The sequence below is a fragment of the Botryllus schlosseri genome, chromosome 5 (genome assembly GCF_051294905.1).
Source record: "Botryllus schlosseri isolate E-star chromosome 5, Bs_hap1, whole genome shotgun sequence".
NCBI classification, from domain to species: domain Eukaryota; kingdom Metazoa; phylum Chordata; class Ascidiacea; order Stolidobranchia; family Styelidae; genus Botryllus; species Botryllus schlosseri.
This window is the reverse complement of record NC_137240.1, coordinates 7,579,262-7,604,106: the sequence shown is the minus strand read 5'-3', so window position 1 is coordinate 7,604,106 and position 24,845 is coordinate 7,579,262. Positions and strand designations below refer to the sequence as shown.

The 24,845-nt window shown below is 39.5% G+C and overlaps 2 protein-coding genes across 2 annotated transcripts in view; both read left to right on the top strand.

The window, feature by feature from the left end:
- Positions 1 to 24,845, top strand: part of LOC145438848 (uncharacterized) — a 115,673-nt gene that overhangs the window by 6,214 nt on the left and 84,614 nt on the right. The gene's annotated exons all lie outside the window — the stretch shown is intronic.
- On the top strand, positions 1,284 to 12,725 carry LOC145438842 (uncharacterized). Its single transcript, XM_080316205.1, has 4 exons — positions 1,284 to 1,487; positions 1,577 to 1,657; positions 10,230 to 10,423; positions 12,405 to 12,725. Exons 1-4 carry the CDS (start codon positions 1,462 to 1,464, stop codon positions 12,542 to 12,544), a joined length of 441 nt encoding a protein of 146 aa, XP_080172331.1. The 5' UTR covers positions 1,284 to 1,461; the 3' UTR covers positions 12,545 to 12,725.

Genomic DNA, 24,845 nt, shown 5'->3' with positions numbered 1-24,845 from the left:
TCTCTTTACACGAACGATAACGAAACCACAATACGATGAATATGAATACTACACGAGATATATTGTTTTCCCTTAATATGGATAAAATTTCACCCTCAATCGAGCCCAAGTACGTCCTACTCAGAGATGACCACAATCCGGTTCAGGAGCCGAAGACGGAGCCGAAGCAGAATTTCATCGATTTGTAACGTAGCCGGACTAGATCCGGATTTTGAATTAGCTCTACACGATTTTCCCAATGAAATATGAGAAATTCGAAAGACTTTGACATTTTCTTCGAGGGATTTAGATTCAGAAATTTGGAAATCCGATCATCCCTGGTCGTACTGGATGATAAACTGCTATTAGCATATCAGACTCAATATTGAAACATGACTTTTCATTTCACTGCTTTCTCTTTTTATGCGGTTTTGCGGATTCCTCAGGCAGTGTGCAGGTCTAATTTTGACATTTTTATTGCTAGCTGATGGTCAAGGTGGTTTTGACTAACATTGCACACCAAGTCGCCTCGAATCTTTCCCATCTTCAACACAGCCTTGCTGATAAGGTAGTTCGTCCTCTTGATCGGTAGGTCGTGGATTCGATCCCTGGCTGAGTCAGGTCAAAGACCTGATGGGTAAAACTAGTATCCGTGGGTTCCCGGCTTGGCGCTCATCCTTTCTGGGATCGCATGGATGGTGGTGCACGACTTGGGAAGCCTGACAATGCTGTTCCTGCACATTCGTTGTCAAGCGGCATATTCAAGCTATGCTCTCATGCACAGGTGTCACAAAACATCTATGTATAATTGCATATGCACTATGCGCAGATCGCGTGTATGTATATCAGGAGTCGGTGTGTATGCCACAAAACATCAAGGACAAAAATATGCGACGTCTTGTTCCTACTCTTTATGATGTTTAATATATCAATATACACAAATACCTATGCATGGATGAATATTGACGCTCAAAGAATAAAGCTGTAACTGGTTTTGTGCTTGGGCTATTTTATATCTCTGTTCTAGTTACCAAAATATATATTTTATATCACATGCTTATTCATGTGCATCATCACAATCGCATACCGGCGTCACACTGGTACCCACAGTAACTAATTGAGATTGTGGCATGCAAATTTACGTCACACCTCCTCCATGACGCCACAACAACCTGAACACCGATCATAAAAATAGGAAATGTGGAATGAATCATCAATCCTCCAACCCGTGATGCATAGTATGTACCGCATCTCGAGATAAACGAAACCACAACATGACTGATGTTATCGCCGACTTGAATTTCAGTACGCTTAGTGGCGAATATTTCTCATCATCGTCGCTTCGTTCTTGCGTCTCCGGTTTTAGCGATGTTGCTGGCGAATAATTGCTGCGTCATAACGAACATTCTCTCGTGTCAGTATCGGTAATCAGCGGTGGCGTTAAAACTTGATAAACGGTCTCGAATTTGATTAGTCTCGATAATGGCGGCAGCGATATCTACTAGAAAGTAAGTACATGATAAGCGACACGCTTGTAAAATGGATCTGACAGCTGACGGTAACGTTTGAGTATATGCGTTCTTCGAATATTTTGCAGGTGTTGGTATGTCTTGTTATGCGGGTTTGCAGTACTGTTTATTGGGGAAATCGTAGAGGCCGAGGACGGAGCTGTTAGCAGGTACGTATCTTATCGATTGAGAGATTGTTCAATGCGGAATTTTCACGGGTTCCAGTGAGCCAATACTATGTTCCTGTCCCCGTCAAATATGGCGTTATAGATTGGTGCATATATTTGTTAACTATAGACATAGCAAGGCAGGGGCATAGAGAGGGGCCCTAAGGCGTGATTGGTCCCTTCAATATATAAACACAAAGACCCGAAAGTGCCTATAAGAGGGGAGAGGCGTAGGTGTGACTTTTCAATAACGCCAGTGATGGAGACTTGGAGAGTATGTTTTTTAACTGGTCGTAAGTTTGTCACTTTCAATTAAAGACATTTAATGAAATTATAGTTTGAAGAGCTTCTTGGAGATACAGAACACCAATATACAATTGGATAATATATTCATATTGTTTGCCTTGGTGTCGGCTTTTATCAAAATGCCAACAGAAGGGGTTGGTGTGCCATCTAATATATAGTACATTGATCTGAAGCGATCTCTTCGCCTCGATTATTCGAAATTTCATGCCGGTGCCGTCATATTTGGTGATGTGACTGTTGAGTATTGATATACGATGTGTTTTCCAATTCTCTGCTAGTTTCTGACGATTACCCCTGACGAGTGTCAGCCGAAAACATTCGTACAAAACGCGAAAGATTATCTTATGTTGGCTGCGTTCTGCCACGTCGCACTAGACGTGTGTTATTGTTGATACTGCCTTTGTTTTAGTGTTTATGGCGTTTTTGACTACATTGGCCATTTTACACTCTACCGATAATCTTTTTCATGATTCCTGAAAAGCTGACTTTTAGCACGCAACGGCCCACTTTTGCTATAGACCACCGGTTCTCAAACTTTTTTAGACACACTTGATGATAGTGAAAATTTTCGCGCGACCCACCTTATCGTCATTTCAGAAAAAAACATCAAAAAGAAACCAGAATGCTTGCAATTCAAACGGATAGTTTGATGTCATGGAGTGTTATGATGTTGAGTGTTGAGAGACTTCTCAAATATGAAATTCGGACTATACAGAACGCAATAATTACGAGCTTGACGTAAAAAGCGTTTAAAAACGTATAGATAAGCTATACGTTACGTAGCACATAGATATTTCAGCGATTTTGGTGTCTAATCCGTTCTATAAGTACCCCACTCGAGCTTAGGTCGAACGCAGGAGGCCTACCTGACCATAAGCTAAATCAAAAACCAATGGCACGGGCGTCGTAATTTAATTAGGAAGCGTTCCCCCAGCTTGCGATCGACTGCTCTTGGCTAAGGCACCGCGAATGGAATGACTGTGCAATCGTACATGTGTGTTTTGCAATGACCGGTATTTGAACTCAACAGCGAAATAGCGATTGCGCGTGCACAGTAAGTTTACACCTCAATTGCCTCGGGGCAGTCGGTTGCATGGTGGCACAACATGGAACTAGATTACAGTACCGGAAGGTTCCATGGATGATCATAGAAAACAACTGTCCCATATAGGAGCCGAGTATATTGTATTACGTTTTTGCTACCGTCGCTACCGTTACACCCGTTAATTCTTCGCGTGCTCCATCACAATAATCACCCCTTCGTCGTCGATGTCTTGCTATATCTGTAGCACTAATATAATCTGTTTTAACCGTCAATTCTTCACATTTTGGTTGGCTGATATAGAAGTTGGAATTCACCAAATAAGTATACTCTTGAAAAAGCAAGCTTTTGGTCATCTGAATGGGAGAAAAAAATCAGTTGCAGAGTCGCACAATGAGCAGCATGTATCGTTACAATTGTAATCGCATGTAATCTAGTGGGTCCGAGCACGTTTTTAAGTCGATCCATAAAATAAATTATACAGATACGTAAAATACATGACTCGAACAAATAGTCGTAATATTCATACTGATCAAATAGTTGCGAACTTTTCACGAAAATGAGCTTGAGCACTGAGTAACATTTCTTGAATACGGGCCAGGGCGTATATATTTTTAGGTGTTTTCCAAGTTTTTCACGTTTCCAATTACATTTATTGCTATTTACTCGCCGCAGATACACTATGCCTGTAAACCAGCGACCCAAAAACATATTCAAGCGACCCAGGTTTGGGTCGCGACCTATATGCGTTTGTACCACTGATGTGAGCTACATTTATCCATTTGTTATACGCATTATGTTACTCTTCTATTCATCGACAATTTGCAAGTTACAGAGCGGCTAGGCAACATCAGTTTCGTACTCTTTACAAGCTGGTATATAGAGCCCTTTGCGACATATAGGCCTACTTTGGGCGACCCATGTGGATTTTCGAATGAGCTAAAACGATGATCTTAATACACTCGTTACACAAATAAGAACGACTGGTCTGATCTAAGTTCAGATAGTCAACAGTTTAGCTGATTATCATCGACGATGACTTGACTATATGTCCCGTGCAATAATACAAAAAGAATTGCTACAATTTCGCAGTCGAAGATTACAAATTCGATAACCTTTACGAGCGCTACCGAACTGCAAAAATGTACAATTGTACATGTCCCATTGTAGATCTTGTCTTGAATGAGACGCGCTGCCCGTAATCCGTAATTTTCATTACATTTACGTGCCATCTATAACCGATGGTATCATTATCCATATACAAATATTCAACCATACGTATTTTAGCGAATTATTTATCACCATAATCGGTGACTAATATCTCAGCAGGGATGCATTGAATGGATAATTCACGGAAGTGAATATTAGCACTAACATGAAGCTATAACGACCGTACCGGTACTTCTGGGTAATGAGTGGATTTCGACACAGTGGCATCACGAATCACAATTTCTATCGACAAACGAGATAACTTTGATGGTTTTAAGAGATACCGAGCCTACTTTGATACAAACTTTCAATATTATTAATTCGCACGGGCCTGGCCACTGGCATAACTGATAGACGTTATGCCATTTTGCCCATGATCTGTTAACTATATATATTCATTCAACGTGGTAGTAATTCCTGAACTCGCGTAATTCATACATGCACTTACATCTTCTGCAGATCGGTGTCGGAATGTTGGTAGCAATGTTTTGTGCCACAAAACCATAAGGTACTGCAACAATTAGCATGAACTCGTCCAGTGATGTCAGATCGCATTGCTGTAAACTTGGTATTAGGGTGAAGAAGGCTAGATTAAATATCTCTGCGAAAGATCGGCTCCGCGCAGCCGCCGGTAAACTTCGTCAACATACCTGTATGTTTGTGAAATATTCATCATTTCATTTTTCTCTTCAATCTACAATGAATGAAATAGTGTGATTGTGGGGACTATATTTTAGGCAGCAGATATTTTGACTAGGATAATTTTTCTGTTTAATGTTTGAATTAAAGATTATGATTTTTTTCGGATCCGTTCCAACAGTTTATATGTACTCGGAATCTCTTTTAGTCTTTTGTTGAATCTCCGTATTCCAAATAAATAAAAAACACATTAAAATTAATATTCTTGTCCAGCGCTCATGACCGGAATTGTGTATGGTGATATTTATCTGGTGCATTGCTCCTGCTATAGTTTTTTTACCACCTTCGTCAATACAATGAAATTCTGGATTTGCCTAAAACTCGTAAATGTAGGACATCAAAATGTCATGTGACATAAGGGACAACTTCCGCGCGGAAATTCAACTTTCCATCATCAAAGAGTGGAATCATCAGTGCAAAGTCACTTTGCATAGTGACGATCGCGACTTGAAATAATCACCATGTCTCCCGTAACATAATTAGCGGTTTGCGGCACTTATCGCAAATCTGTAGCTATATATGTTTGTGAGCGACTTTGTAATCCGAAAATGATTCAATGCCGGCCGCAATGACATTTGTGTAATTTTCGAATTCTTGATATGTAGACGGATGCTATAGACATGCTATGATGATTCAACTGTTATCAACAGGTGGTCAAACTAGTTATCATTGATACTTGAGTAGAAGTAGAAGTTCAGCCTAAAATTTCCACAAAATTGCATCTAGAAGTGTTCAATATTGCAAGATTCAACCTCGCGATAACCGCAAAAAATATAATAACAGTTCGAATAGGTGAAACTTGCTGAAACATACTCATTACTTAGTTGCCATGATATACAGCGGATATTCTGCCCAGTTGTTATGGTAATTTCACTCACAAGAATGATGCAAACCTTTCCCAAAACTAGGCCACTATACAAATACTTCTTGGCGGAATACTGCGGCTATTCCGTTTTATATATGATTCAAACTGATTCAATATTTACAGTATGGTCAGAGGTAATTGCTTCCTTTTGGTATCTATACACAATCAATATGATATCTGCTAGAGTACACTGAAAAGATAACGCTGATAACGCTCCCGTAAGGAGATAGGCCACCTATAGCGTTACACATTAGGAATCATTGCAATGCATCCTAATGATACTTTAAGTCACGTTTGAGATTTTGTGAAGATATTTCCGAGCTATGTTTTGCATGCTATTTACTGTTGCTTCTTTACAACAATTTGATCGTAAAGAATTAGAAAAAGGATGTTGGAAAAATATACATTTGATTGTTACGATTTAGGAACATGCGACCGTACTCATAAATTTCTTGGTATATTGAAAATAAATATGTTCTGCTTGCGTCGCAATCAATGGCGACAGAACATTTTGCAGCCATTGATTGTGATATTTTACAGCGGGTTGCTATTCTGGAAGTATACTATGAAAATGCTGTGAGGTATTCACCTCTGAGACCTCTGTGTTTTGTATTGGAACAACGACAGCAGTTGGAAAAAATATTCGGAGGTTCCATTTTACCCTTATATAGTGTCAACTTGAGCTGTAATGCTATGAAAAAAATATTTTGGACAATGTTTCCTATAGCCTAATCCTTGTATCGCCGCCGGCGTTACGATGGAGTATAGTCGGGCATTTGGTATGCGCAGGTGATATGCAGTTATTTTAGTTGCTGCGAATTCACCAAAGGTTAACAGATTGCGAAGCCACTCTTGGTCACTTTGATCTTGGCATGAGCGCGATTCACAGAAATCCCCAGTTTGGTTTCCGAAGCAAACACAAATTAAATCATATATCTAAACGAGTCTTGGGTATCTTTGAGTGCATTGTACCGTCAGTTTCTGTTTGTTTGTAGGGACGCTAAGTTGCATTTAATTAAATATTGTCCAGAATATCACAAAATCATGAGATTGAAGGAATAATAAACTCTTCAAACTCCTAGAATGGCCATGGCCATAAAGCGCAATTATTATCAACGTGAATTTGAAAGGGAGCAGGTATCAGTATAGCGTTGAACGGAAGCATATAATTACAAGCGTGGTGAATCATATTTTTCTTGACATTTCACCAAAATGCTTCTATTTGCTTTTTTTGATGCTTTGATATTTTAAAATTATATCGTTGTTAAGCGTCGTTGTAAAGGGTACAAGGAGTTCTCAGTTAGCAAATGAGTTGATAAGTGGGTTGTGGATGGTCTTTTATAACCATATATTTATTGGTTTCACCGTACATTGCTAACGAATTGTGGCATGGTTCAGAGCGGAATAAGTGTCAAATTTACCATGGTATACGGGGAATTAGGTTGTTTTTGGTTTTTATGTAAAATATATGATAGAAAAGTTGTGACTCATCTTCCGGAAAAAAAGTATAAAAGTATAAGGTATCAATAAAATATATTGGCATGGTCGAATTGATCGAAGCCATTGTGCGTGGTCGTAAATGGCGATTATATCCCACGTATTTAGTCGATGTAAAATTTTAATAATGCTATAATTGCAGGTCATCTCTATTTTCCGCTTAGGAAATTTCATTCAAGTTTTTCTGTCCACTATCCAGAGGACATACATATATATCTCACTCCAATAACGGTGAATCTGTACGGTCATAATAAGGGTTTGATGCCGGATAAAATGATTCAGTGTTGCATGCATCGTTTAGCATAAAAATCCCAGAACAACAAACATTTTTACTACTTCCGAATCATGTTTTACACACGAAGTAATCGAACAAAATAACTGAAACATGCAGATACCGAAAGTTTCCAGGTTCACACGTCTGCGTGGATATATCTCGCATAGATCATTAATAAAACTAATCCCGATAGATTCACACCTAAATAAATGGCCATAGTCACATCTCCGCTTGATGTGAAGAAGGCTCTTGATAACAAGTGAATTTATGCACAAACGTAACTTGACCAAACTGATTATATCACCAACTTTAACCACTTGAGATCAAACCTCTTTCCTACTGCAATTACAACCCCACTTTCTTCTACTTCTAAATCAAGCACATGCAGCATTGAGGAAAATATGTTCCGTCAGATGTTTTTCATTCAGGCCGTTTCGGTGTACAGTACAATGTACAGTATTTGCATCATTTATTATTATCGACTACACCCTAATTCCAAGAGCGAATTGAACTGGAACATCGCGATCTATCGGACTGTGTATGCTGGAAGTCAGATTAGGAGCACATGATACAATTTATACTCTGTAATGATGAAGAGCGTATATGACTTACGTCCTGACTATTTGCTGCAGTCTGTAAATATAGCATTTGGTTTGGCAGAAACGTCTGTGTCACGCGAACCGCCGTCACCACAAAATACAGTCCATAAAGTAGCCTGCCTGTAATTGTATTTCCGATACAGTATAATGGAATTCGCGTCGTCGTTAATAGTTAACAAAAACTATCTTCCGGTCCCGAATGTCACGCAATTGGCGGGTGAAATACTACTGCAGATTAGTAATCAAGCTTTCGATCAGAATGAATAGCAATGTTGATATGAAACCGTGCTGAATCATGTGGGTCTATTCTGCGAAACAGAAATTTGTGGGCATATGTTTGGTAACTCACATTTCCTAACAAAAATTCATGCTTCGAATGCCATCTAGATTCCACGTGTTGATGTGTTTCATCTCGGTTTTTTGCACTTCGTTCTTTTCTTGTGTATCTTTAATACTAACTTACTGTCAGCATGAAAAATTCACCGATAGTGTTGGTATTGTATATGCCTATTACATGAAGTTTAAATGTTTCCGTTTGCAATCCTACTCAAGGGATGGTGCGAATCCGAGGATGATTTAACGTTGAGTCAACATGGGCATCTTTAGATGCGATATATATAACATAGAATATCTCACCTGTGACTACCAGCACACAACACTCGTCGTGATATACACGAACCAAGTAACAACGATATCAAAAAGCATCTACAGCAACGGTTCTTAAATTGGGTCTGGGGGTTCGTGAACTAGTTTTATGGGTCCATGAAAGGGTAATATTGAATTACATCATCAAGAATCTTACTATAAACCAGACTCTCATCCTTCGGCAACGACGCCGTGAATGGGACTGTAACTATAATATACTTTGTCTAGTCATTAGTTAGCTTAGGTTCGGGCCTAAATAGAGTTGAGCTTGATGTGATGACCTTTTTCATTTATTTTAGTCATCGGCGGAAATTTGGGGGTACGCGCAACCACCAACACACAGGGCCCGCGATCAAAAAAGTTTAAGAACCCCTGATCTATAGTGTATTATGGTACAAGATGTGCGGGATAGGATTAGTTTTACTGTTACTTAATGCTTTGCATGTAGCTAGCATGATGTCATAAATCCAAACCGTATGTTAGCACTATCCCTGATGTTTAAAACCATGATCACGGGTAAAGATTTCACTGATGTAGAAATTTAATTACCAAATAGATACGGCCTTCCAACAATTGTAAATAACGAGGTTTGCTCGTGTTCATTATTTAGACACCATAAATAAATATTTTCACGGATTGTATATCTTAAGTATTTAATTCAATTTATTTGTTACGGATTTGACAGCGCCTTCACCGGGAAATATCCGTTACGGGTCATATGCTGTCACGAAACTCTCTCATTAATTATATTTAAATTGGTGATTATGGTGTAAGTCTGTGCATACGTATACTATACATTCATACTTGGCCGGTAAATCATCGCTTGTGATAGTCTATGATAGGTGCCAACGATTAAAGCCGGGAAGTTTGAACTTGTAACTAAATATTATAATATCTCTACATGCACGCGATGATCCAACACGATCGCGTACGTCCGCAGAAAAATAAACGAGAATGATAAAAGACAGAAATACTCAAATAACAATTCTTATGGCATGCCGTATCCAATTATCAGTAATTTTATCGTCAACGACCACCAGGTGTTTTGCGGATAACTTGTTTGAGCTGAGCTCGCCATACTGTCAGTATAGCTAATGAGCATATTATTATACTAACAATATGGCTCCAAGAGCTGAAGAAGTTTAACTTATAAACTAGTGCGGCAGATCGTATCCGAACCGTTACTACCTTAGCTTTTGGGCTTACAATTTAAACTAACAATGATATAAACTAACATATTGAAGAGGGTTGGTGCGACAGTACCGCTTGAAAGGTTATAAAAATTTATTATGCAATAATGCATTAATACTGTATGTTTGTTTCGTGTTACGGATTAGTGTCACCAAACTATATAAATCGTACTTATCCGTCTTGCGAGGGTGTGTTCCAGACCATCCACCTTCATCAAAATCTGCTCTATAATGTAACTCGCGATTTAGGGTTCAAAGGTCCGCGGACTATCAAACCTTGCTGGCGATTCACCAGAAAATGATTGCATTAAGTCGAAGGGAAAGAAGCAGACGGCGCCTGGCTAGCGAGTGCTCCAAGCCAGTGAAAAGAATATGCAAGAAAATGATGAGAAGGTGCAGGCCTTCTTCGTTGAATAAACGCAGCGTGGATTTCCTAGATGGCGGTAAGTGATGTTCCTCGTCAGAAATACTGTGAAGAGATATGTATGTATATAAAATTACGATAGAATATAATGTAATGTATGATAATAATGCATGGTTGTCAACAGGAACGATGAGCATTCCTTTATTATATACAGGCGACACCGCTTAATCCGGACACTTTGGTTCCGCTGGCGTTTCGCTGGATTGAGCGGAGAAACGGCGTTGTCCTGATTAAGCGGAAAATTAATTGTTTGTTTCATGGTCACGCGTAAAGGAAGACAAGGCATTAAAATCCCGTAGGCCTACTGTTTGTTACCTAATAAACGAATTGCTATACTGCAGTATAATCGACAATGATCGCATAAAGCCGAATTAAACGGAAAATTATTTGTTTGTTTCATGGCCACGCGTAAAGGAAGACAAGGCATTAAAATCCCGTATGCCTACTATTTGTTACCTAATAAACGAATTGCTATACTGCAGTAATTGGCAATGCTCGCATAAAACGCACAGAAGTTGTACCTTCAGGTTAGTCGTATTATACAGTGTTTCGATACCAAACGATTCAACAAATACTCCATATTACTGTGTAACACACACGTATAGCAAAATAGTTCAGTCATTTTTCTAATACAGTACGAAGCCTTGTAGAAAGGGCTGAAACGGTGATTTCACTTGATAAAATTACACTGCAAAATAGCAGTAATTAAAAGCTAAAATCTTTCAGCTGGATGAAAAATCATGTATGGAAAAGTTAGCAACGAAATGCCAGGGAAACGTCTTCACGCGCAATGAGATAAATAGATGTAGATGGGCGTGGTTCAAACTCACAACTACGAATTGAATACGTGCCGGTGCATACAGCGCTGAGGTGACTTTCCTAACAATCGCTTGAAGGCCTTTTCCAAATTGCGGCATAATCTATAGACGGCGGTTTGATGACAAGGTTTTGAGCTAGTCGATGCGACTGGTGCCTGTCATGTGATGGCGTAATATACTTGCACTTCCGCCATCTTAGCATCGTGGCTTCATATATTCAGTATTAATGAATAAATATGACCAGCGCTCAGTTTTATCGAAAAAACCGCACGCTCTACGATTCCGCGAACTCAATTGAAGACGTTTCGGATACATTCGCATCACCATTGTTATATTATCTCTGTGTTCGCGTCACAACATTCTGTGGTAATAGCGACCCAGGCGGTGCGATCGTCAATGCCCACGAGTTTACAAGTCAAAATGTTTCGTAACCGTGAAACACGAAGAGAAGAGGTTGAAGTATCGGTGATACTGAACGTAATGCTACTATCAGTAAAGATACATCCGATAGACGCGTTGCATGAACTTGTATTCATTTAGCAATAACGCAATTGTGATTTTATTGCGTTCGTAACCCCCTCATGCGGTTGATTCGTTGGTGCATTCCCATTATTGGCAACAGTGTCGCTTTTATGCTGACATTGCACTGACATCTGACTGACTTATTGAAAAAAAACGGGGCCTGCGATAACTTACATAACTAAGTTATCGTGGGTTCCGAAACAACCATAGTATATAGCGTAACTTTCATCATGAATACAGTGAGCAACCAACATTAGTATGAAATAGGCTACAATGGTCCGTATTCTGGATCACTATTCACGTGAGTAAACGATATGATGTCATTCAATCATGCGGATATCGTTTTATGATGCTCGCAGCGAGAAATGCATGTGTTGGTTTAAACCGAATGCTATAATACCTAGACCCTTGACCTCAGGAAACCGTGAGTTATTATAACGTTGAATGCACTGTAATTCCTGACGTCTTATCAAATCCAAGAACTTTGTAACATAACTTGGTGAGGGAGTATTTTTTTTCCTATGTGATGTTTTCTGGACAGTGTTATTCATCATGACTTTAGACTCATCATCACACCAACGAGGTAAATTTCGTTGCACGCATCTAATACTTCTGTACGCTAGTAACTGAGTAATCTGTAACCATATACCGTATTTCCAGGTAAGTTTTCTGCACCAGCGGCATATGTAATCAAAGGCAAATCGATGCATACCGTTACAAAACGATCAGGCGGGCGACGTCGCCGGTGGTATAAAGTATCTTGTCGCGTATGTCGGCGAAAATGCTACTCAATGGGATAACAGCGTCAACGTGATTCATAAACAAGGGATTGTTGATAATGTGAGATAACTAAGAACCAAGAGCTCACATAGCAAAAGCGAAACCACAACTCGCACCCATGCTGCGTCCGGATTACAAATGCCAGTAAACTATTATTGCAAAATATTTCAATTGTGTTGTATTAAAATTCGAATAAATGCGTTTTCTTGGTGGATCTTCAGGTATTGGATCCGTAACAAATCATTCGTTAATTATTATGAATATGGTTATTTATATTCCTTACACATGCGCAGAGATAATATACCTAATGTAGCTATTTATGCAAAGTTTATATGATGACGATAGGTATCAGGTCGATGGTTGGTTTGATGTCATACAGTCGTTCTTGAAAAACAATCAAACTGTCGCCTTGTCAAATTTTCAAGTATCCTCTACCATCAATAAATTAAATATTGATATATTTTTGTTGATGTTATGACGAAAGGGGGGTTGTCGCACAGCCATCGAAGTTTCAGAGTGTGGTTCGACTCTCGTAGGAAGTTTATCATCCGGGCTTCGTCTCCCCTGCGTCGCTGTTCCTACGTCCTGTTCACAAAAAACGCCATGAGAAAGACCCGATGGAGAACTAATACAAGGAAGCGAATGAATAGTGCGAGAGAAGACATTACAGACGACAGATCAATATTCAACATTTATCGGGCACTAGGCCGAGGCGTATGTTAAATTGCGAGACCGTACGTGGGCGATTCGGCACCCTCTTATTCGTTCCTTACATCGTACCGTGCATTGTGCGCCTTGAGCGGATGAAAATAATAGGCCTATGATTCGTTGATAGATAATACATGTCATCGACAAATAAACAGTGAAACTATACAATGTGTTGATGGCAATTAATTATTAAGTATCAGAGCACTCATTTAACGGCTTTACAGCCATTGCGATGCTTGGAAAAAGGACATGAAATAAACTATACAGTAGGGATGGTGTGAACGTGAGGTTCACGTTCGCGTTCTGTGTGTGAACCAGAGGTGGTCAAAGTAGTCAAGAAAGCTACTCAAGTAGAAGTAGAAGTAGCGACGAAAAATCTACTCAAGTACGAGTAAAAGTACTTCTTCCATAAGCCACCTAAAACTACTCGAAGTAGAAGTAGAATTGACTGATTTTAAATCTTCTCAAGTAAGTAAGTAGTTTTGAAAACAGTTATAGTTCGTTCTCATGAACTGTCAAAAGCTGCAAATTGAGCTATGCGAAAGGTGCAGAGAGCTTGATCCGTATTGATGCATCCCAGCAGGTATCAATTTCCGACAGAATAAGCATTCTTTCGCATCATGGGATGCAAATTATAGTATTGATATGAAAATGCAATACTAACCCTTTGTTTACTAGAAGACCCCGTTTTAGAAAATATCATGGCATGGCGCCCTACCCCATATTATAAGGCCCCAAGTTTAGGCGAAGAGCAATACGGAGAAGTTGTGTCGGATACGGTTTCAACACTGTGCGCGATTAGTATACGCTAATAACAAATATTGTGGACCGTAAAATTTGTATTTAATGTAGCTTTATTTTCGGAAAATAGAGGCATTACTACACTTGCTTTTATGCTTCAACGTGTATGTTGTGCAGACAAAAGAATTGAAAGTAATTAGAGCTCAAATTATGATACTCCGACAGTCTCCGAGTATCATACTCGGAATTGAAAGTTTGTTTGTTTGTTTTGATGGTGATGTATTCATGGTGTTTGTCGACTACTATGGTCATTTACACCTGGCCGATATTCTTCGTTTTTATTCCGTAACTGCCGACGTATGGCACGGCCCACTTCTATGCTTTTTGTAAGACCCCCCTTACGCGGATGAGGTGGCGAGTAGGAGCCTGGTTAAACCTCCAACACATAGGTATAGGAATTCTGAAGTCGACGTCGGACTCGAACCTGCAACCCATTGGTTTTGCAGCCGCGGATTATACCACTGCGCTATCTCGCCACCAGAATTGAAAGTGAAATACAAATACCACTTCTAAAATGCGGAAAATATATTTCGTGTCTTTTGTCCATAAAGCTTCAAAGGTGATCTGCTAAAACAAGTGTAACGTTTCAAAAAGCCGTATTTTCCAGATTAGCAGGACACGTCATGGGCTGCTAGATAGGACAAGTAATTGCCAGATTGCGAACCGGTATTTTCAAACGTTTGTTGTGAGCCATATTTACTGTGATGAAATATTTAATATGGGCGACAATGCGGTGTGAGCGGAACCATAAGCAATCCGGTACCTAAATTATATTCACTGATATTTTCGTGAAAACATATATGCCGCTCCATAACTACCGTGCGCGAAGCGCAACAAAATTTCAGGGCTTTAGTTTACTTGACTTTTATGAATATTAAATGTTGGTACTCCGTGAAAACAGCCCCGAAATTCCTCAGGCTATCTTTCGTATTGGGGGATTAAACTACTTCTACTTGACAAACTGAAAATAACGAAAAGTAAGTAAGTAGATCACAAAATATTACGAAGTAGAAGTAGAGAAAATCAAATTTACCTGAGCAAGTACCAGAAGTAGAGGAAAACTACTTGAGTACTTCCAAAAAGTAGAAGTACTTCGTTACTGACCACATCTGGTGTGAACCTCGGAAATTTAGAGGTTCGCGTTCACAAACGAACCTTGGTAGGTTCTGCACTGTGAACCTTCTTCCATATATTACAATTTTCACTTCATTATAACATATTTGGTTGACATTTATTGCATTTCAACTGCGGGCCACTGCGGGCAAAAAATTCAACACTAAACGAGCATGCACCTTGACAATCTCGAACCTATTACTTGCTTTGTTACAAAAGTTTGCTTGTAATATCTAGCTTTCCGTTTGTGAATAAATTTAGTGACTCTCTGCAGTGAGCTTCACCTGCAATCGCACAACATCAAGTACTAAATACACTACATGTTGGTAGTCCGCGAATGATGCTCATGCTCATTCATCCAATCAATGAAATTGATATCGTTGCCTGCTGTAAAAAATCTAGCAGGCGTACGGGGTCAATCTTGATTTTATATGTTTATTGTATCATGAAAACCAATTGCGTGCGATTGGGTTGTTGGCTACTGCTGTGTAACTTGTTAAAGGGGTAATATCGGCAGCAAGTACAGAAACCCGTTTTAGACTCTGCTCAATATTAACGTAGCAATTATACTCAGACGCCGAATGCATTATCCGGTCTGACCTAGACTGTCAAGGCGTAGGCCATGCGTAAGTTTATATTATCTTGCAAGTCCTCGTCGAAATTGTTGGCAAAGCGATGGAAGATATTGATTTATGGGATTATTATATCATTCGATTGCCCCAGTTGATACATTTTGCGACGTTTAAATCGTCAATATGTACTGAAGCATTGTGGCATTATGTGGCCCGAGTCGTCGCTAGGTACCGTGTACAATTTTATGTGCTTTCACTTCACTGAAATGTAGGGTTAGAATTAGCAATATGACGTCACGTGACGTCATGAGGTTCACGTTCGCGTCCACATGAACCTGAACCTTTCAGAGGTTCGCATCATCCCTACTATACAGTCTGTCAGGACGTATGTCAGGTGTTTGAATTTCTTATTAATAAATATATCAATATTTCCAGTCTAGCAGTTGCATATAATAATCCAGGAAACAGGGTTTATTGGCATTGTCTCAAAGGAGTGAACTTATGTGGTCACCATACATGTAGCCATGGCCATGATGTAGCCTATATATACTCGAGGTCGCACATTGAGAGTACAGTATAGAGACCTTGGTATCATGCTACTGTGCAGTGTGTACTCGTAGCGGGTAAATCTTTCGAAACATACACCAATGTAGGACATACATTGAAGACGTCTTCTCTGACTCTCTACGGTTATGCTGTGAAGTCACGGAATTTGCCGGCATTTTTACTCAATTGGTCGTTACCGATATTTCTTCCAAAGTGTGATATCGACTTAATATTATCAAAGAACCGATAGTCGGTTTGCCTCTGTACTTACAACTCCAAAGTTTAGCATGATTAATGTCTATGAGAGCTGAAATCGATGACATCGGTATATCTACTGCAGGAGTGGTTGTAGTTTATGACATTCATGGTATTTGCCGACTACTATGGCCATCTACACTAGGCCGCTATTCCTCATTTTTGATTCCGTATCTGCCGACTTGTAGCACGGCCCACTTCCAGGCTTTCTGTAGGACACCGCTTACGCGGGTGAGATGACGAGGAGGAGCGGGCGGGGGGAAATCAACACAAACCTCCAACACATAGGTAGGAATTCTGGAGTCGACCTCTGTCGGACTCGAGCCCACAACCCATTGGTGTCTGCGGATTATACCACTACACTATCTCGTCACTACTACAGCAGTGGTCGGGAACCCTTCAAAGACGCGAACCCCAAAACGAAATCAATATTAACAGCGAACACATTTTGTCAAGCATTTACGAAATCATGGCAGCACAATGGTTTAATTGTCACACTGGGTAACATTAGGGCTGCCATATTTTGGAAATCTGAAAAGAGGACACTTTTTCAGAATTTTCAGACTTGCGATACCGGAGGAATATCCTGAAAAAAATGGTAAATTTTTCCCGACTTCGTGGTCGGTTGACTAAAAAAACGGCTCAAATCCCGAATTACCAGCTTTTTACGAGATTTGCCGTTGGTTGACTACGCACTAGAGAACCAGAGAACTAGAGGCAGATAAGATGAAATAGAATAATGTATTTCCAATCGATTAAACGTCGTTGGTTATTATTAAGCCCTTTGTTAGTCAACTAATTGCATCCATCCTTGGTAACGGTAATCACAGAAGTTCAGAGCAAGACTTTCACTGTCCATCGGAAAATCAAATTATCGAAACATCTGTAGAGAATGGTGAGACAATACATATTTTACTAAAATACACAAAAACTTTGCGCAAAACTCTGTAGAATCAGAGCACCTGATGTTTAATCGGAGAATGTTGTTTGAGAATAATTGCAGCGACGTTAAAAGGACTGGTTGCGCAAAGCAACACGCGCAGCTAAATCCGTTGTTGTGCCACGGAAGCGTTTTGCTTGTCACAAATCATTAAACAACCAACATATATTGACTTTCGACTGCCATCTAGCGGTTATGTCACTCGATTGCAGATAACTACCAGTAGGCGCTCATAGCCCGTAATGTTCCTAGTCATCTCTGCTGTCCCACACTCCCAACCCACTCGCTATGTATTTCAGGCAATCGGTCTAACCCTAGCGATTCAGTTGCCCAACTTAAACTGTAATAAAAATTCTGTATTGACAGAGAGACAATTATTAATAGCGACAGCATGAAGCGGAAATTTTCTGAGGGTACCTGTGAATTTTCTGATGTAATCTTGAAGCTTTGAAACTTGGAAAAGACTCGTTTTTTATTCAAACAACACAACCAGTGGATGATTAGAATTTCACCACGACGTCGATTTTGATCTTTGTTGCTGCTGCTGTTGATGATGATGTTGTTGTTTATTCAAAAAATATTGGCACGCGCGGCCTATTGGTCATTTGAATCATGACCAATGTGATTTCACACTGCACAGCTGTAATAAAAAAAAAGAAAACGATCGATATTCGGCAGTGAATGTTACCACTCAAAGCAAGAACCATAAATGGAGGTAACAAGATACTAAAATCCGACAACATAATCAGTTTCGATAGGGTTGACTATTTGGTGCGAGTGAACCAAATACACCCATACAACCTCGAAAGTTGCGTATAGTTGCATTTGATTAGTTTGCAGCAAATGGTATGACGAGTGTAAAGCCTGAATTACGTACCACGCCTGAACCATTTGAAGCCCGAGCCATGGTGAAAATCTCGTAAATACATCTTTTATCCCCCATTTATTTTCGGTCTACACCGCTGAATACATTTGCACCCCACAATGATGAAAGTTTTGAAAATCCGCCTATGCCCTATATCTACCTAGTTGATGTACAGAGAAGGATGATCTTGAAATATTTTGTAACAATCCAGCCTTCAACCAATCCCTACTTGAAACACTAGTTGCAGATGACGCATCTCAGATTGTTGTGTCAAATATCGGGGACAACCCTCGTAAACGATGTAGCGAACCTGACGTTTACGGAATCACTATGAAGCGATTTTGTTATGATACAGGGTGTTAATTTTTAAACTTAGGTCCCTTCTTGACTCCCAGTATTCGTGGACTGCTCTGGCAATCGTTTCAGCCCAGTAACGATTTGGCATCGCGGGACTATACTGAGTATATTACAAAGATTAAAACAGAAATTGCCATATGAGTACAAAAGCAACAAAACGACGATGTCTCCACCAGTCACACCCGATCTGACTGTCAATTCTACACGTCCATCAACCTAAACGCAATCAAAAAGTATGTAATCAATCAATCAATCTCACATCCGATACTCAGCGGCTCAGCTGCCTGAAAAACACACAGTAAACAATTAAATCTGCACAAATCCGGAAATACCCGAATATAATTTGTAGCTTATTCATAAACGACTAATCTGCCAGTGCGGCGTAATGGAAAGCTCACGATCTCATTCTAGACCGGTGGTTCTCAAACTAGGGACATGCCCCCATTGGAGGACGTGGAAACATCTGAGGTGGGCGAAGCCGTCCGACAGAATTGATGTTTCTTGAACTCGGAATTCGTTTAATTTGATCTGAACTTACTCTCAACAACGGCAGTAATGCCAAATATATGTATGATTTTAAATGTCATAATTACGTCGTTCCATCCACACACTATATTCCTAGATTTTGAGTGATATGGTCCTTGCACTGATAAGATGTCTCTGAATTAAGAATAACTGGTGAACTCGTGTAGCAGTTACTTGTCCCTTTTATGGTATGTGTGTCAAGAATCTATGTAGAGGGGATAGAAATGCACAAAGTTATGGAGAAATGGGATATTTGCTTATGTAATGTCATGTCGCATATGCCATGTATAATATGCTCTTTGAATCTAAGAAACAATAGTTTAAATCAGGGGTGTCAAACATACGGCCAGCGAGCCACATCTGGCCCGCGGAGCAATTCTGAGTAGATTTAAAAAATGCTTATATTATCCAGCATATTTCTAAATGCTTCAATTTTTAGTAAAAAATACTTACATTAAAAAAGCCAGGAACTGTCGAGTATGTTAATTGTTCATAGGCCACACTATAACCAGTAGGGCACTTCAGAAATCACTTTTTTTCTCAAATCGTACTGGCTACTTGATAAAATTGTTAGGTTACCTAATTTAAGCCTACACACAAAATTTGGTTCAATTCCAGCCAGAAACCGCTTTGCTACAGGAGAAGAAAGCTTCTATTTATTATATAAAAATAAATGATAAAAAATTTGAAAATTTTCTGTTCATCCCATGAAAGTGTTAGGCTGTCTATAGAAACGATGCTCATTTTTTTTTGTATGTGCCCGACGCGGGCGTTTATTTCTAAAAGGACTTATTGCAATACAAGATATTTCAAATATATATGGTCATAAAAACAGTTGTGAAATGACAATAAAATATCATCGGCACAATATAAATTCATTCCTTCGCAGGTTCACTTCTGCTTCTGCTTCGGTTTCATCGTCTTCTTCGTCATCATCATCACTCGGATCATCGTCATCAGATTCATCATCGGCCGAGTCCTCTCCCTCAGATTCGTCGTCGTCGGGATCATCTTCAGCCGGGTCGTCGTCGTCAGGATCATTTCCGGCTCGCGTCGCGATGCTCACCAAATTTGGTTCAATTCCAACCAGTGGAAGCGGAGTTATTGCTGTCGAAAAATTTTGATTTGAATAAAATAGTATTTACGGTGAGCACAACTATAATAAATAAACAAAGAATCGGTCACCGTAAATACTATTTTATTCAAATCCAAATTTTTCGACGGCAATAACTCCGCTTCCACTTGTTGGAATTGAACCAAATTTGGTGAGCATTGTTTCTATAGACAGCCTAACACTTTCATGGGGTGAACAGAAAATTTTCAAATTTTTTATTATTTATTTTTATATAGTAAATAGAAACTTTCTTCTCCTGTAGCAAAGCGGTTACTGGCTGGAATTGAATCAAATTTTGTGTGTAGGCTTAAATTAGGTAACCTAACAAGGTTATCAAGTAGCCAGTACGATTCGAGAAAAAAGTCATTTTTGAAGAGCCCTAATAACCAGCATCCGGCAGCGATCTTATGGTTTCACTCTAGTCGCTATTAGGAACAAGTCGATGATATTGATACCCAATGCCGAGAATGCAAATAAGTGCACCCAATGAGTTCAGAGCGCTATGGAGAAGTTGGCTCAAAACTAGTTATTCTCAGAAGCGAAAACGCCAATACAAAACCGTTATATTCAGGATACTTAAAGAATATAATAGTTACACAAAAGTATAAATCAAATATCTGTGACCGCACTGCGGTATCACTTATGATGACCCAATAGGTCCCCGGTCTCCTGCGAAACCCGAATCGCGATGTAATAATATATAACAGTATTCATATGGCCAACCAAGGTATTTCTTTCGGCAATTCGGTTGTTTGCGAATAAAAGTGCTGCTTGAATCGTACTTCTATTTGGTCAGTAATATAATGTAACGTATGATAATATAGGCTTGATAATGAAGTATTCAATGAAAAACAAGGGCATGGATTTCGAAGTAACAATTTGGTACGGCCCGCGAGCAATCTGAAGGTTTGAATCCGGCCCGCGACGCAAGTTGACTTTAACAACCTGATTTAAATCGAAGTGCCTTATAACGTCGAAGTAGCTAACGCTACACGGGCATACGTGTATACGTGTATACGAGCATACTTTCCGTCACTGTCACTGCCATGAAGAGAGTGATTGAAAGTTGCGATTCATTGGATTTCGATCAAAGATGCTAATATTGCTATAAAACGCTGAGCTGCCGTGTGTCCGTGTAATATTTGTGCAAGCAATCATTCATTCACCGGGTCACACGCTGGAGGAGGGGTTCTTTTACGGAAAACTTTCTACTAAATAAATACTAGTCTGCCCTCAAGATTACTGGGCCAAGACGTGACCTATCGATCTCGACTTCCGTGACATGCCACCCCATTGTTGTCGCTTGCTTTTTCTATACTATCTTCTTTTACGTTTCATTCAGTGTGCATGCCTCCTCTATTCATCGCCTAGGCCAAGGTGGGTGTCTGATTCCAAAGACTACTCCTAGTCGTTTCGACACCTTCCTATCTTTTCGTTGTATCTCAATTTTTTGCGGTTTATTGAACTGATAAAAATCGTTGATAAACCGAACTGATGAACTGTTCGCACCCATAGCTTGGAAAAATTAGCTAAATAAAGGAAGTCCCATACGATGAGAGTGAAATCTGTGAATCTCTAAATTTCCAGGTAATCAAATATTCGCAAATATAAGTCCCTCTTCCCCACTATGCTACTATAATTTCGGGACGGAAAGTGGTAGTTTCCCGTCTATATCGTAAGCGTAAACCATCGCAAAGTCAATATTACAACTATTTCCATATTATCACAATACGAATCGTGTTAACGTTTACCGGTTAGGCAAGATGGTTATCTGGACAAACGTGTGTCGAGATGTGTTGAAAATATATTTATTACATGGCGTTCATAAATCTCAACATATCAACTCATAACAATAAATGATATTGCGTAAAGGCCGATGCATATATGTAAATCCTCTAAAACTGTGATATTGACATAATGATGTATTTATATCGTTCCACTGTGTGCCTCGGTACCTGTTTTCATTTTACCAAATACGGCCAAGATGAGATCGCAGCGTATTAGCAAATGTCTTTGATTGACATAAAGATTGTGCTGATTAAGGCGCAAAGTGTAAATATTTATTAGGAGAATGGGAACCTTTTCTTGGCGTTGTAGAAGAGTCACATAACGAAACGTTTCGCTGTAATCTAAATGAGATATTTCCGCTCTGGCGATGACAAATCTTTCAAATCACTAGAGTCGCAATGCGGCGAAGATTATGATCCGCACCGAAAGTATATAGAGGTGACGAAGCGAATTGCGATAACGCATTAGAAGCGAATTGCGATAACGCATTAGAAGCGCGAGTAGGCAATATAGTAATTGATCACTCTGGCAAGATTATTCATCAGCGTAAAGCTGCTGACACGATACATAGAAATTAGGTCTAAGGATGATCTCCGATCGGGTTTGGCATGCGGGTTCTGCGGACCTTACTATCTATGCGATCTATATGGCGAAAGGTAATTCAATTATCACACTCATGAGAGCAGAAATAGTCAGGGTTCATTACAAATATCACCAAAAATAAATTGCACACATATTGTACCGTTACAGCGGCATGGTTGTGTAACTAAAACCTCGATCATTGTGGAAATCAATAGTATATACTTGGTCACGTATATTGATTACAAACTTTAGGAACTGTTACTGCTCTGATCATGTATATTGTCCAGATAAGTTCATCGCTTTGAAACTTGACATTAATTTTCATCGTTTTTTCCATCGTCAATCCTTTATCTCAGTGGTTGGCAACTGGTGGCCCGCGAGGAGTTCGTTACTGGTCCGCGAGGTACCATCAATTTTTAACGTTGAAAATGGTGTTTTTGAAACACCGGACCGAGAAAGAAATTTTATTTTGGGACCGGGTCCGCAGAGCAAAAACGGTTGCCGACTCCTGCTTTATGCCATTTGTACCACACATTGTCATTTGATTTGAACGTAATAGATCCGAATTCGATTTAATAACTGCCGTAGACATAAAATCGATACTTATCTTGGTGTCATCTCGAGTAAACTTTATTCAAATCGATGTGACTCCGGATATCTGTTCTGTTCAGGTGCATAGCTCAAGAATTATTAAACTATTATGTCATTTCTCCAACGTGTGAGGGTAGCACATACACTGTTAAACTGTGATGAGTAGGGCGATTTCTGACCTTAAAAAGGAAGACATAAGGAAGAGCTAAAATCAAAATGTTGACATTTTTTGACCTTAAAAAACTTCATTTTGACCTCATGTATGTGAATTTAGGTGTTTTCCCACGTAATGTTAGAATTGCACTACTTATCTTCCTTTCTGGTTAGAACTGTCTGTCCTTACGAAGTATAGTTTGGCCTGAAAAAACTTATTTGACTTAAAAACTGACAAATTTTTAAACGAAAAAATTACATTTAAACCCATGAAGAATTCCAGTAGGCTACATCACACTTTATGGTAGGAATAATTAAAATTTGTTGTAGTACAACGAAAGATACATTCCTACATTCTCGGGTAGAAAGTATCTGTCCTTAAGTAGCTTGCCAAGAATGGAGAAAGAACGTTTAACAGCAGCAGTTGTTGGCGGGAAACACTGAAGTTGTGCGTACGTACACTGCTGGTGACACAGCGTGTTGTTTCATTCTGACAATGTTGTCTACAATATCACAATTGTTTATCATGCGCTTCTTGATATAAGAACCAATGTACATTGCCGACGCAGTCTTGCTTCAGTTATTGCGGTACGTAGACCACCACGTTAACCTATTTGTTTCATTTGACCGTTTATGATTCACAATGAGCAGTTTATGGGCCGTCTACAACGGTAGGCCTATGAAGTAGGCTATAAGCTGTAGAATGTCAAATGATAAGTTCACCGATTCTGCAAACATTTACGATACAAACGAAATTCAGGTGATGATTATTTTTGACTTTGTAAACAGTTGCGACAATTTTTTAACCAAACGCTACAATATTGACAAAATTATGACTTATTTTGACACGCCAAAATAATCGCCCTAGCGATGAGGTAAGCCAATTCCAAATAAAGAATGCATACGGGGTACAAGTACGTGATGGCCCGGATGGGTCGTATTAACATAAAGGGACAGTGCTGGGACCAGCTTTCATAAAGTGACACAATCCTCCCATGACCTTTGTATAGGTATTTTATGTGACACGCATATGACATCTCTGAGCTGGCGGCGATAGGGGGCTACGTTTACAAGCTGTTAGCATTCCATTCTTGTTAATATTCGTTATCTCCTTAGCGACTATTAAGTTTCAACTAACTCACACGCTAACTCACAACATTCCGTGGAATGTCGTAGATCATTTTAAAATGCCATTTGATATTGCGATGCAAATCTGTAGACAACTTTCAATATACACGTACAATGTACGAGGTATGTCGTTCTATATACATTTCGTACATTGTACTTGTCTAATGGAAAGTAGTAGTTTTCAACATATTTGTATCGCACATCGTTGTATATGGTGGCGAGATAGCGTAGTGCCATAATTCCACAGCTGCAACACCAATCGGTTGCGGGTTCGAGTCCGACC

Bases quoted from the DNA above. Each gene is read 5' to 3' on its own strand.
- LOC145438842 (XM_080316205.1), top strand. From the start codon at position 1,462: ATGGCGGCAGCGATATCTACTAGAAA. The intron at 1,488-1,576 runs GTAAGTACATGA...AATATTTTGCAG, and splicing joins GCAGCGATATCTACTAGAAA to GTGTTGGTATGTCTTGTTAT. The intron at 10,424-12,404 runs GTAAGTGATGTT...CCGTATTTCCAG, and splicing joins CGTGGATTTCCTAGATGGCG to GTAAGTTTTCTGCACCAGCG.